Source organism: Anopheles nili, chromosome 2 (assembly GCF_943737925.1).
Source record: "Anopheles nili chromosome 2, idAnoNiliSN_F5_01, whole genome shotgun sequence".
NCBI classification, from domain to species: domain Eukaryota; kingdom Metazoa; phylum Arthropoda; class Insecta; order Diptera; family Culicidae; genus Anopheles; species Anopheles nili.
Genome location: NC_071291.1, coordinates 69,128,380 through 69,143,237, shown reverse-complemented (window position 1 = coordinate 69,143,237; position 14,858 = coordinate 69,128,380). Strand labels below are relative to the sequence as shown.

At 38.6% G+C, this 14,858-nt stretch overlaps 5 protein-coding genes across 5 annotated transcripts; 1 reads left to right on the top strand and 4 right to left on the bottom strand.

Moving 5' to 3' along the window:
• Positions 1-37: 37 nt before the first annotated feature.
• LOC128722065 (sphingolipid delta(4)-desaturase DES1) lies at positions 38-2,982 on the bottom strand. The gene is made up of 2 exons (XM_053815884.1): positions 1,951-2,982; positions 38-937 (listed from the first exon to the last, which is right to left on the bottom strand). The coding sequence occupies exon 1, from the start codon at positions 2,941-2,943 to the stop codon at positions 1,978-1,980; it is 966 nt and encodes a 321-aa protein (XP_053671859.1). The 5' UTR covers positions 2,944-2,982; the 3' UTR covers positions 38-937; positions 1,951-1,977.
• A 765-nt stretch (positions 2,983-3,747) lies between these two features.
• On the top strand, positions 3,748-5,542 carry LOC128729229 (glucose dehydrogenase [FAD, quinone]-like). The gene is made up of 2 exons (XM_053822889.1): positions 3,748-4,114; positions 4,173-5,542. Exons 1-2 carry the CDS (start codon positions 3,748-3,750, stop codon positions 5,540-5,542), a joined length of 1,737 nt encoding a protein of 578 aa, XP_053678864.1.
• Positions 5,543-5,582: 40 nt separating this feature from the next.
• Positions 5,583-6,755, bottom strand: LOC128731727 (ubiquitin carboxyl-terminal hydrolase). The gene is made up of 4 exons (XM_053824860.1): positions 6,697-6,755; positions 6,565-6,624; positions 6,347-6,487; positions 5,583-6,279 (listed from the first exon to the last, which is right to left on the bottom strand). The coding sequence occupies exons 2-4, from the start codon at positions 6,598-6,600 to the stop codon at positions 5,770-5,772; spliced, it is 687 nt and encodes a 228-aa protein (XP_053680835.1). The 5' UTR covers positions 6,601-6,624; positions 6,697-6,755; the 3' UTR covers positions 5,583-5,769.
• A 615-nt stretch (positions 6,756-7,370) lies between these two features.
• On the bottom strand, positions 7,371-8,770 carry LOC128730380 (sphingolipid delta(4)-desaturase DES1-like). The gene has a single exon (XM_053823425.1). The coding sequence runs from the start codon at positions 8,680-8,682 to the stop codon at positions 7,648-7,650; it is 1,035 nt and encodes a 344-aa protein (XP_053679400.1). The 5' UTR covers positions 8,683-8,770; the 3' UTR covers positions 7,371-7,647.
• Positions 8,771-11,848: 3,078 nt separating this feature from the next.
• LOC128729218 (zinc finger protein 77-like) lies at positions 11,849-13,869 on the bottom strand. The gene is made up of 5 exons (XM_053822877.1): positions 13,732-13,869; positions 13,524-13,652; positions 12,146-12,334; positions 11,964-12,072; positions 11,849-11,859 (listed from the first exon to the last, which is right to left on the bottom strand). Exons 1-5 carry the CDS (start codon positions 13,867-13,869, stop codon positions 11,849-11,851), a joined length of 576 nt encoding a protein of 191 aa, XP_053678852.1.
• Between the last annotated feature and the right edge of the window lie 989 nt (positions 13,870-14,858).

The following is a 14,858-nucleotide window of genomic DNA, read 5'->3' as shown; positions in this document are numbered from 1 at the left end:
ATTTCGGGTAAACTTCTAAACTGAAGGGGTTAAATCATTTCGCAACATTTAAAAGTAATTTATTTTACCACATACACACAACCTATTTTCGCCATCAATTTATTGACAAAATATAGCACAATAATTTCAATCCTCTGTTTTAAGCAACATTTTTACAACAGTTCGTATGTATTAAAAATTCATTGGACTCTAGTTATTCTGCGCTTGATGAAGCGCATATGTAAATTTAAAGAACAAAATTAGAGAAGGTTCTGAGAACTCACCCTTCCGTTAACGATTTCCCTGTACTCATCATGTTGTTAAGCAAAATACATCGAAGAAAAATTGTATGTGCTTCTTTAACATCCATCAAAACCTTCAATTAGGTTACATTATAGTATAAAAAGAAGTGTTCAATCACGATTTCCACAATTCAATCGATTATACTGTATCTGCGTCGACTCTTGGGACACAATTTTAGTCCACCCTAGCTAATAATAACTGCGTGAGGTATTAGTTGATACAAATAGCTAGCAGCAACTTTATACTAAACGTTAGCTGACAAGTTACAACCGCAAACGGTTTTTTTTGTAGACAGGGTATGTTTCACATGAAAGCTATATTTTCGACCCATGGTTATGTGATGCTATGCAATCGGCATCGGATTCCGTGTCATATCTATAACTACAACAGTAGCTACATTGTAAATTTTTTAATAGAGACGGGTATGGATGGGCATGTTACAAAGGAAAGCATATTGGCCTCTCTATGCATTGTAAGCGTTGCGAAATATACAATTATCATTGACGCTTACAAACATAGTTGTTTTTTGTCGTGAGTTTTTTTTGGTTTCGCCCTTGCGTCTCTTATTGCAGGGTAGATAGTGCATCTTTGTTGGGGTTTATATTATTTTTATCATCACACATCTCCCATGGAACGATGGTTAAATACTTTACATCTGAAAATATACAAAAAAATATAACAAAAATTACAATAGAACACTTAGAGGAATAGAAAAAGCAAACAAAAAATATGAAATCAAATTTCAATTACATTTCAATTAAGAAATCAAATATTATTCTCTGTTTTTCCGATGTAACCTCAACGGAACAATCCTGAATCAAATAATTCTTTTGCATTTCATAGGGCTGTTTCAATGCATGCTGCAAAAATACGTTTGGTTGTTTATTGCACGTTGCGCTGACGCAGATTTCGATAACACACGTGCATGTTTACTATTCCGACAGCAGTATTCACCCATTGAGTAAATAATTACCCACTGGCCTCTTGTCGCCGTGTAATTTTCCAACAAATACATGCAAGATATGAGTCATGGGGCAGAAAACTGTAAACATTTCATTAGAAATTGCTTGGGCCACATTGGGCCTACCAACTGGAAGAAACATTTTCGAATGCCTGTAGATACCATTATGTCTAGACACATTTAGAGCCAGTCGTGTGGCTATTATTGAATTTTGTGATGTCATAAAATTTGGCCCTAACATATGAACGATAGAAATGAATCAATGAAATCAATTAGTATGCGACAGACGCACTCATCATAAGCACGCTATACGATTGTTTGTCACATCCCATGAACAGCACATCACATGGACCGGCAATGTTTGCACAAAACTCCACATACGCAGTACCGACGACCGTCGGCGCTAGGTTCACGAGGAGCTAACGATAATGCTTCTGATTTCAACGTTATCTTGCTCGGTGAGGAACTGCACCTATGACCGTCGCTATCGCGTGACACTTTTTTATGAAGCTAATCGCATTGCCATCGCTAAATCTACAACCAATTTGTACGAGCGATACATTAGCGGCGCTGATCTGAATTCACGATAACGGTAGATAATTTTTGGATTGGCACTGATTGACCAATCAATCACTGTTTTTACTGGTTGCGCACATTGAAAGTGGAACTTAGCAATCGGAAGTGAGATGCTTCCGCTAACAGCTTACCTGTTTCCTATTAATAAGCGTCGAATATTACGAATCCAATCCACGAGCTTTACGCTTGATCCTTGCGTACGGCCCGATAGCAGGATCGGTAATGAAATCGTACAGAACTCGCGTCCAGGAGGTATGCTGCGGGATGGTGTCGTAGAACTCTGGTGCAATTCGCTTCACTTCCGGAAGTAACCGCCCGGGCACGGCAGGGAAATCATGGTGTTCATTATGGTAGCCTACATTAAATGTTATCCAGTTCAAGGGCCCGTAATAGGAGTACGTCTCAAAGCCTTTTGAGAACATGTAGTGCTCGGAAATGAAGTGGCCTGCCACAGGATGTAGTCCCATCGCGAGGAGCGATCCGACTATTAGATATATCATCACTTTCCAGCCGAAATTGTACACTACCATGGCGTTAAAGGCCAGCTGTATGACACCGTTGACTAGCTCCAGCTTTTGGGGAGGCTTGGGATTCACAATCAACGGCCGAAAGATGTAGAACAGGGGCTGCAGACACACCCAGAAGAATTTTCCAACGGTGGTGCAGAACAGTTTCGCTTCCAGGTACGTAGGCAGATCCGTGTCAATCACTTCGTCACCCTGATAACGATGGTGCTCCAGATGGTATTTCTTGAACGATACGGACATCGGCAATCCGATCGGAAGATTGCAAAAGAAGCCAAACAATCGATTCGCCATTGGTCGCGCGTGTCCAAACGCCAGATTGTGGGCAATTTCGTGGCATGCTAACATAAGCGAATGATTGATTACTCCGCCGAAACAGTACGCCAGGAGAAACACCATTTTCCATGATTGGTCTTTCACCACAAACAGCATAACCAACTGTGCCATAACCATCGCGCTGGCGACCCATTTGAACTGAGGATCATACCCGAAGAGCTTCTTGATTTGCGGATACTTTTCTAGGATTAATTTTCGCCGACTTGCATGCGGTTCTTCAGTGTAGGTCCATTCAAAGTCCGTCCTGGATACTTGTTGTCCCATAATGCATCGAGTGTTTAAAGAAAAAAACAAACAATTTCACTACCTATCTAAGGTTTTCGTTCGTAGCAATTTCACAATACGACCACAATTTCACCAACCGGCTTCTTCGCTGCGCGAAAATCAAATGTCACTAGATGAAATATGCTGAAGTTCAGGCAATTGCGGTAAATGCTGCGATGCACGATGGTTAAATTACGGGTTAACTGTAAAAATGTTTATAACATGAAAAAATTCACAGTAATGCTCTAAAGCAAGCCTTGAATGTGTCTGAAGAAAAATAATGATTTTTCGGTTTGTTATTATTAGTTAGATACAGTTAAAAGAGGAAAACATAAATCTACGATAATATTGGGTTAAGTGACGTTCATGGTGAACCAGAAATGACTTATAAAACTGGTATGAACACTTAGTAGCTGAGAGAATGAAGTATGAGAATGGCTTTTATAATCTATAATATATTTGAAATATTTGTTTAAAATATACCGTATAACGTATTTTTGATATCCACTTGACGAACTCCGCGATAGCAACAACCCACAGTGCGAAAACATATGAGTTTGACGCAGCAGGTGGTTATCAGCTACTGTCAATCGAAGCGCTGTCCCTTTCTACCGATGGCCATGATGGCCTGCTTTATCCTACACGGCATTCAAAAGCCGGCATATTCTAGTTTTCGAAACATAAACAAACGCACTATTAAAATCAATTGCATAAAGCTTTACAATTGTCAAATAAACAGTTTTCGAAACATAAAAAATATTTACTATTCAAAAAAATTGTATAATTTTAATCATTGTTTTAAACATGTATTTTGCGTCGTCAAATTTTTATTGTACCGTAGGATTTTACACGATTGGTGTTTATGTTGCATCCAGTCTACTTAATGTTTTTTTCTATGCAACCTACCTTTCCGATCGATATACTATGCCTATGAAATCAGTGTACGACTATGTCATTGTTGGAAGCGGTACGGCGGGATCCTGGATTGCAACCCACATCCCTTCAGACAATGTGCTCATTATAGAGGCCGGTGCTACTAGAAGTAGTTTGATGGATGTTCCCCTGTTTTTGCCTCTGCTGCAAGGAACGCACTATGATTGGCAATACGAAACGGAACCACAACTAAAGTCCTGTTGGGCTATGAAAGAGAACCGGAGCAGATGGCCAATGGGTAAGCTAGGTTCACGGATTTGAAAGAATCTCAATACACTGGTTATCCTTTATTACAGGAAAAATCTTGGGAGGCTCACATATGCTCAATAACATGATATATTACAATGCTGAGCGCAATGATTTTTCCGGTTGGTTTGAAAACCCCCTTGACTTGGATCGCTTTATGAATTTCTTTACCCTTGAATCGTCGTATCCACACAAACATTTGAATAATGGGTTTTATACCGAGCTGGGACAAGTTTTCATCGATGCAGCAACTAGTTTTGGCTTCAGCGAGCAGCAGTTTTACCGACCACTACTGACAATGAAAAAGGGAAAACGTTGGACGACAAATCACATTTATGAAGCGCTAAATCGATCCAGTCACGAACGAATAATGCATAGTTTGGTAGAAAAAATAATTATAGACAAAGGCATTGCAAAAAGTTTGATAGTTTCAAAAGCAAACACGAAATTTGAAGTACATGCTAGAAAAGGAATAATCTTAGCTGCAGGAACCGTTGGCTCCGCAAAACTTTTACTTAATAGTGGAATCGGACCGCGGTCGCATCTAGATCAGTTACATATAGAAACGTTAGTCGATCTGCCGCAGGTTGGAAAGAATCTGCAAGATCATATAGGTACTGGTTCAGAATTGATTTTGATTGGAAAATCGTTACGTCTGCAGCCACTAGATCTTTTAAATCCCAAAAATTTCTTTGACTATTTTACCGATAACTTCCACATGTCTTCCCTTTCGTTTGGAGGCTGTGAAGCTGTCGGTTTTGTATCACTCGGCAGTAATTACACTAGCGACCTCCAATTCATGGTGTTACCAGCGGGTCTCAGCTCCGATGGTGGCGTGCATTTACGAAAGATAGTTAACATACGAGACTCCGTGTGGGAGCACTACTATAAGCCGTTGACAAAAATAAGTCAATTTGCAGTTAGTATTTTGCCTGTTCTTTTACATCCAGAAAGTGTGGGAGAAATTACACTCAGAAGCGCGGATGTGCGTGATGCGCCTGTTATCAATCCACGCTATTTAACTGCAAAACATGATGTGAATGTCTTGCTGAAAGGCATTCGTATACTACAGAAGATCACTATGCAGACGAGAGCACGCCACATAGGGCTGGAATTCAATCCTAAACCTTTTCCGGGTTGCACGGCTCATCCATTCGATAGTGATGAATACTGGGAGTGCTATATTCGATCCGTTACACATACTATCTACCACCCGGTTGGGACTTGCCGAATGGGCCTCAGTAGTAAAGATTCGGTTGTTTCATCAACTGATCTCCACGTGCACGGATTGCAAAATTTATATGTGGCCGATGCATCCGTGATGCCAAGTCTGCCAAGTGGAAATCCCAACTCTGTCGCCATGGCCGTAGCTGATTACTTTATCCGTTCCAACTTCAAATACAGCAATTCAGCTGAATAAAATAATTCAAAAGCAATGTGGCAGTAGTTCTTGCGGCTACATTGACAAATACAAAAGCATATGATGCGTTTTTATTTCTAATTATTCAAAAAGGACGCCTCGGTCACAATATAATTAAAAGCAGATGTTGGTCTCCTCAGTTCAGTTAAGCATTAATGCATTCGTTAGCTTCACAAGCATTTTTTTGGTTTGATGTTCAAAAGCAAGTCCGTTCATGAATAACTATTTTATTGAGTTGGCGCTAGTCCTAGTAGCGTGAAGCGTACTTCTGACGGATCTACTTCGATGTATTTTTTGCACACTTTCACTGAATCCTTCAGCAACGTTTCCGGAGTCGTGGATCCGTGCTCAATAGGGAAGTTCTTCCGCCCATCTAATTCGTACAATTTACCATCTACGTGAACAAACGCTATGAAGTGATGATAAACTGCATCGTTTATATCTGGAGCAGCAGTTTGACCCTGCAATGCATTTTCTTCATGCGTTTTCTTAAATTCAGTACATTTGTTCAACAGTTCACCACGTTCCTTGGGTGATAGATCCTTGACTTCGTTGAAATAATTTTTCAGTACGCTTCCTTCCTCTATTTCAATATCGGGATTATTGAGAACGGCATGAATCAAAGCAATCGTACCACAAGCGTTGTGAACATATTGTCGGGTGAAAAAGAGACTCTTCGGGTGCTCAATATTTTGATCCTTCAACTCTTCGTCTTCCTTAGCGCGAAGATCTTCATACTGAAATGAACGAAAATAAATCAAATAAATTAATGTGTTCTAAATAACTATAGTACACGCGTTTTACCGCTTTAGAGCAAGGATATAGAAAAATCAGCGACTTTGCCGGCTTCGGAACCATGTCTAGAACTTCGTCATCCATTCCATAGATATCAACGATATTCCAAAGCGGAGAAACTCCCAGTTTGACTAAGTAGTTGGACAACACCTACGGCGATGCAGAAAGCATGCATTTAAAAATAGCAATCAATGCAATTTACCCGCAACGCCTACCATCTACCTTACCTCAGGGTTTGACTCCAGCGGTAGCCATACATTCATTTTTCCGACTGTGTTTTGGCACGACTGTACTGGAAATATTCGTCAAGTTCCTGTAGTGACTCTGGTTTTGCAAATAATTTAATTATATTCAGTTACCTAAGAGAAACCTAACAACCTAAACTCGATCTCTTTCTTTGTCTGACCGAACACAAAAATGGAGTTTTAGCAAATCAAATTTAAGAGGCCGGGTGAGGAATGCATGTAAGGCCGGATAGCGTAAACATGAGCAAGCAAAAACGAGCAAACTTTGACACTTCAAGCCTAAACTAGTTCGAAAAATACTTTAAATTGATAAAATGTCGTATTCCAATAGCAAAACGAGCACAATTCTTTTCTTCACGAAATATATGATTATGGTATAACAATAACTAAGAGCAATATTAAATCATGGCATGTATAATAAAAAATACCCACGCAGGAGATTCAGCGAAACGAGCTGCAGTTTGATCGATATGGAAATAAATTTGAACTGCCTCATTTGAACTATATGGCTCATTTTGAATAAGGTCTATAATATCGTGAACCAACATATTGATTTATTGTAATACATTGTTAATTTAACACAAGATCTGATATAGAATGTTTTGGAGTTATGCGATCTCGCGACTTGATATACATTACGAAAGCGTACATCGACCATGTGTTACTACATCTTTATTGACGTATAAAATTATTAACATATTTAAAATCGAAATATTAGATCAGTGAACATAAGAAAACTTTACATAAATTTCTACTGCAGAGAAAAAACTCTATGCACTAAGGATGCGTAACGAAATCGGGGCTACGAGTTTAAATAAAGTTAATGTGTTTTATTGTTAGCATATCATTCAATCTAATACTCGTGTATAAGCTTTTGCACAGGTTGAACAAAAAATTCATCACATGTGGGGTTGACGATTACGTTAAATAAAATAGATGATTTTTCATAGTCCTTTATCAGACGTAGCTCTCTTATCTTTTGTCAAATTTTTATTACAAAACCTGTTTCCATGTAATCTTGTTACGTACATTGATAACGGTTATGATAGAAGTTCAAATACTGACTTATCTTTTTTTCTGCTCCCCTTCTGGTTGCCATGATTCATTTATCAGACCGATCGTTTTCGTGACTGTAGCTTTCGGTTTGTCCAAGCTCTTACGCTTGATTCTAGCGTATGGTCCTACGGCTGGATCAGTAATAAAGTCATATAGCACGCGCACCCAAGACGTGTGCTGAGGCATTGTTTCATAGTACTCGGGAGCGATCTTTTTCAATTCAGGCAAACGGCTACCAGGGATGGCAGGAAAATCATGATGCTCATTATGATAACCCACGTTAAAGGTGATCCAATTCAGTGGTCCGTAGTAAGAGTACGTCTCGAAGCCCTTCGCATACATGTAGTGTTCGGCGATGAAGTGTCCTGCAACGGGATGCAACCCCATTGCTAAAACTGATCCTATCAGAAGGTAGGCCATCATACGCCAACCAAACACGAGCACGACCAATGCATTGAACGTCAGCTGCACAATTGTGTTGATAATTTCTAGCTTCGTCACTGGGAGAGGATTAACGAACAGCGGTCGCAGGCCGTAGAAAAATGGCTGTAGACAAACCCAGATGAATTTTCCAAAGGTTGTACAGAAAAGTTTTGCTTCGGCTAGCGTTGGCACATCCGGGTCAAGATCGTCATCCGCCAGATGTCGGTGGTGAAGGTTATGATATTTTTTGAATGACACCGACATCGGAACACCGATGGGGAGATTGCACCACATGCCAAAATATCGGTTGGCAAGCGGGCGGGCGTAACCAAATGCCATATTGTGCGATATCTCGTGGTTTGCTAACATTAGCGAATGATTGATCACACCACCAAAGCAGTACGCCACCAACACGATCATTGGCCACGATTGATTTTGCATCACGTACAACATCACAATTTGTGTTAACACCATGGCTGACACAATGTATTTGAACTTGGGATCCGGTCCGAATAGTTTCTTAATGTGGGGATATTTTTTCACCATTTCCTGCCGTCGACGGGTGTGCGGTTGATCATCATATACCCACTCGAAGTCCGTACGAGAAACACGTTGTCCCATGTTGATGCCGGAACTGTTGGCTGCGAGGTGAATGCAATACCCGAAGAAAGCGACCACCTAACCGGACACTAATCCGGACATCTGCTTCTCCGTGTGTTCAGCAGGTTTGCCCAGGTCACACTGTGTTGATAATTGGAAGTATCGCATCGCCATGGAATCACATTCATCGATATCGATACCAGTGTTCCCTAAAGATAACCTTATTTGTCGTAGCGGCTTATCTCTATCGATTGGTAACCATGCGCAAGTGTGTATCTATATACAGCCGATAAAAGCAAGATTCTTATGTTGATCTTTCGAAAGATGATTGAAATGTATTAGCTAAACTTAAATTACCGTTGACGGAGTCATGCACTAAGATTCAAATTATTGGCGCCGATTCATTATGTGACCTTTTTTTAATGTTAAGTACATAGTTAAGTGTAACGATGACTAATTGTTCATAATACTTTGTAAACGTTATTTTTTTTAATTAGAGATAATATTAAATACTGTGAAGTGCAATGAACAATGAATGAATCACTTTGGAAATAGGAAGAACATTCATCATGAGATAGCACACTTCAAGTTTCATAACACACAAAATGAGTCTGTCTAAAAATAAAAAAACTATTCTGATTCACGAGTCTTATCTAAGAATTTATACTGTTTCTTGCTATTTAAGAAACATATTGAAACGGGTAAATTATTCATTATTTCCTAAGGTTATTTGAGCGGGTGAAGCTAGCTTATCATCATTCAGAGCATCATCATGACGGTTATCAGTACCAGTGGCACTCTCTGTCTTGTGAATTTTTTTCACGTGCAACCACAGAAGAGAACTCCGACGATAGAACTTATCACAGAATTTGCATTTAAAAGATGCTCCACTATGAGTTAAAATATGTGCTTTGTGGGCGGTTTGGCTTTTAAAACGCTTATCGCATATATTGCACACATACGGTTGCTCCTTAGAGTGCACTCTTTCATGAACTCTCATATCTTGCCTACGGTTAGAGAATGTGACAATGCGCATTTAAGTAAGCTGAAGCTGAAACGTGGGTGAGTTTTTTTCTTACTTGATTTTGAACGGTTTCCCGCACGTTTTACATTCAAACTTGTATTCTGTTCTGTGGAAACGATAATTATGATCTCTTAGCCCTCCAGGATGATTAAACTGCTTGGAGCATATTTTGCATTCATATTTTTCGCCGATTCCATGTACAGCACGCTAAAAGTATGTATAACAAATAATCGATATTTGAGAAGGATTATGGTCATGTAGCCGAGTGGAACAACATAGAAAACGGGTTATTTTAGTGAAATTGAATCAGAATTAAGATTTCGCTTAAGTACCTACCATATGCGACTTATACAAAGCGTTGTGTGTAAAACCCTTGCCGCATATTTCGCAACATTTTGATATAGTCTTCAAATGTACTGCTCTTATGTGGTGCAGCAGATTTGTTTGGTGAGTAATTTTCGCTGGACAATGCGGACAGGCGTGTTTAGTGTCCTTCGAATGACCCTGCATATGAAGCGTTAAGTCATATACCATTTTTCCACAAATGTTGCAAAGTTTTTTTTCTCGGTTTGCATGTTGCGAGCGATTGGTTTTCGATTTTGGTTTTATCGATTGCTTTTTTTTATTTTTACTCTCTTCCTTCCTTTCTTTATCGATGTCACTTTGTTTCATGTCTGTGTTTGCATCATTAGATAAATCATCAAATCTATCCATATGATCTTCTTGGCTGGAATTAGGTGAGCCTACCGGATCGTTAGAAACATCATCCGATCTATCCATATGATCTTTTTGGCTGGAATGAGACGAGTCTAGCGGTTCAAGCTTTATGGAATTAATATTATCTTGCTCAATATTCTCTTTGCTGCAATCGGTAGGCTCAGTCTGGCCATTAGCGGGCGCGTCTGATTGTTTATCAGAGTTTTCATTACTGGATTTGGTGGAATTACGGAGGACCATCTTACAAGTTCTTGATTTTCGTTCAACTTGTTCGCTTCCTTCTGGCATGTTTGCTTTACTTGCAACCAATACCTCACGCAATTGTTTGAAAAGTGCATCGTTGCTTACGCAGCTGTTGTGGAATGAAATACTTGCTCTCAGCCTAGTAATACAATCGAAACACATTGCACTAGAAATGTTGTCGTCTGCATTAAGCTGCAATATATTAATTTAATCATGACACGAAACATCACCAAGTTTAGCTAGATATCTTAATGGTACCTGAATGCCTGCGAATTGTTGAATATTCTCGGTAGAAAATGCAGGTATTATAAGGTTGATGGGCGAAAGATGATCATCGTCCTGGCATAAACAAAGCCGACAAACATTGAATATTTCGCTCGATGGTTTCGCCATACTGAATCAGAGGATGTTTGTTTAACAACAAGGTTGTCTTGAAACGTCAATGATAGTTTGGTTTTTATGATTTTTGCTATGACATGAAAACAAGAAAATAAGATCACAGGGTGGCTATTAAAGAAAAAAAGTAAATTTGTGTAACAACTATAAATAAAACCAAATTTGCTAACCCATTTTATCATTTTATATCGTCTCACTATAGCCGTTCCCTGGTGATATGAACTCGTTTATTTTGTTGCTTGAATTGTACATAATTCTCTGTGCCAGTTTATGTTTAATGTCGCTGCCCATTACTCGGCATTGGGCATTTTTTCTCTTTTACTTCATTATTATAAGCGAAAGGAAATGTTGTTGGTTGTGAATCACTTCATCGAAGCAAAGGAAAGTGAAAAGAATTGTTGCATCGAAATCGATGAGTCTCTCAAAAAGTTCTGGCCTTGAAGAGATTTAACGGTGGCTGATCAACACGTGGTTTGTTGGTTGCTGATCAACACGTGGTCTGTTGGTTGCTAATCAACACGTGGTCTTTAAACTTGCTGCATCTTCTAATTCAGCGGTTTTTATTAAAATACGCATTATTATCTAATTAACTATCCTTGTTCTGAAGGTTGTTACATTGGTGAGTATTTCTCACATGCATGTTGAGAAGAGTTTTGTATTTATACGATTTGTCACAAAGGGTACAGGTGAAGAGAATGCCACTATGGGTCAACTCATGCGTCTTTTTAGCGTATGCAGTTTTAAAACGTTTCGTGCATATCCTACAGGAATACGGTTGTTCCGAAGAGTGTACCTTCTGGTGTGTTTTTAGCTGGTAGCTGCAACGATTTTGTGTAAATTTTATTCAAGATAATGAACCGAACTGAAAACAAACTATACCTGCTTTTAAATTGTTTGCTACACGTTGAACATTCGAATTTACACTCAAATACGTGAGCTTTCTTAACATGATCCCTTAAGTTGCTTGGATATTTGTATTGTTTCGGGCATAGTTTACATTCATAAATTTCCCCAACACCGTGATGTGAACGCTAGAAAAAACATTATTCATTATTGTGTTCAATGTTGAAGCTTTGCAACCTTTGATTTAACGGCCGAACATACCATGTGCGAAATGTAGGTGTTGTTGTGGGTAAAACCTTTTCCGCATATTTCGCAGGACTTAACTACTTTCTTTAGATGTACTGCATTTATATGCCTTAAAAGATTGGAGCGTTCCACCATTTTAATTGGACAATGCGGACAGGTATATCTGGCATCATTAGTGTGACTTTGAATATGACGTCCCAAAGACTTTACCATAACACCGCATATCCCACAAAGCTTTTTTTTATGTTTCTGTTTTATGTAAGCAGCACTATTGATTGGATCGATATTGTTTGAGCAAATTTCATTTGTAGTTGAATTGCTTCCATCCTGTTTCTCGTTTGTTTTCGGTAATGTTGTTTGATTTGAAGACATTTTACTGTTACTATGAGTTTTTTCGTGAATTCTTCTGGCATTATTACTTTTGTAGCTCTTTAAACAAATAGTGCAGTTGTATGGTTTAAGCGTAGAGTGTGTTTTTTCGTGACATGATAATTGCGTCCTAGACAAAATAAACGATTAAAATAATCTAATAACTGGCCTAAAAGTAGCTAACTTTTCCGAAATTAGTCTTACCTGAGTTTGAACCGTTTACCACATGTTCTACATTCAAATTTACTTTCAGTACTATGGCTTTTGGCTACGTGATCTCTCAAATTACTAGGATATTTAAATTGTTTCGGACATAATTTACAGCTGTAGGTTTCTCCTATATCGTGTTGCGAACGCTGAAATGCAATATACATTATAAAACAAATTATGAAAATCCAATGGTAGTGTTTACCAGATGAGATAAGTAGGTGTTGTTGCTAGTGAAACCTTTGTTGCATATTTCGCATGTTTTAATAATGGTTTTCAAATGCACAGCATGTATGTGACGAACAAGATTATGACGTTGCACCATTTGCGTTGGACAGTGCGGGCAAACAAATTTATCATCTTTCATATGCGTCAGCATATGATCATTTATATCGCTTACTTCTCTTTCGCATATACTGCATTCGACTTTTTCAATCGATACTTTAGATTTTACGCAAATTTTGGCGAGGGGAGGGTGAATAGTGACGTTGTTAAAATTCTCTTCTATTACTTTTTCAATTTCAATAACCTTTGTCGAAATGAAAGTTTCACTTAAGTCTTCTTCTTCAACACTGTGAAGTGGAGAATCGTTTGAGCAAATTTGTATGGGTATCACGTTTTGATCTACTGGATTAGACATAGAATCACTTGGTTCATTTAATTTGTTTTCTCCACAGTGTAGATCTGCAAATTTGTCAGATGAATTTTCACGGATTGTAGTATCATTTTTTGGTATCAGTACATCGGCTACTTCCAGCGGATCTGTTTTCAAACATGCAACATTTCCTCCGGTTTTGCACATGGGCTCAGTGCTTACTGTCAATACCTCGAACAGCTGCTTGAAAACAACATCATTGCTTACGCAAGTATTGCGAAAGTATACAGATTCTCGTAGCTTATTGATGCACTCCGAACACAGTGCGTTTAACATGTTGTCCGCATTTAGCTAAAAACATATGTTAAACATAGCAATATATCATTAGGCATTGCTGTTCAAAACCACACAAGGATGGCACCAATCTTACCAGGATGCCTGTGAAACGTTCTATATCTTGGATCGAAAGCGATGAATCCATTATTTGGATGGCAGGACTAAGAAGTTCTTCGTCATCGCACAAGCAAAGCCGACAAATAGTGTATATTTCTCGTGGAGGTTTCGCCATATCGATATGAAATAGTTTTGTAAACAATCAATGCTGTTGTGTCGTTGACAAACGCCAACATATAGTGCTGACAGTTATGCGCGCAACTGTACTATGAACAGGAACAGCAAATATACGGCGGCCAGGTTCAAATGTCACTTTAAATTAAATGTAAACTTCCATAGAATGGTTACTTTATTCAATATTAGTTATAAATTACATCCTTAAAGATATGAGCCCTCGCAACAAATCTGATGGTTAAAATGTGCGAGATCACGTGCACGCGATAGAATCACATTGATCACTCAGGCCATCTTCCAGATTTTCGTTACTCTGATCTTGATGCAATTTTCTTATATGCATATTGAGAAGAGTTTTGTATCGATATGATTTATCACACAACGAACATTTAAAACGAGTACCACTATGAGTCGATTCATGTGTTTTCCGAGCATATGCACTTTTGAACCGTTTTGGACAAATCCTGCAAGCAAATGGCTGATCTGTTGAGTGTACTCTTTGGTGTATATTCAATTGTCGCCTGTTAAAAAGAAACCAAAATTTATTGTGTTTATCCAGCGGATTTCTGGAATCATCATACTTAATTTTGAAGAGCTTGCCACATGTAACGCATTCATAACTTGGTTTGTTGTTGTGGTATCGATTGAAATGATCATTTAAAGCTCCAGAGTGATGAAATTTTTTGAAACAAATTTTACAATCGTACGATTGTCCAATGCCATGTTGTGACCTCTGAAAGTAAAGTTAAAGTTTCGAACTCAGCGTATATATTGAAATTCGATGTAACAGGACTTGTGCGGGACTCATTTTACCATATGATAGTTAAAGCTGTTATAATGAACAAATCCTATGTTACATATTTCACATGATTTCACAATTTTTTTCAAATGCACCGATTGCACGTGTCGATTGAGGTTAGTATGAAGAGTCATTTTAGATGGACAGTATGGACAAGCATATTTGGTATTTTTTGTATAGCATGGAGCGTG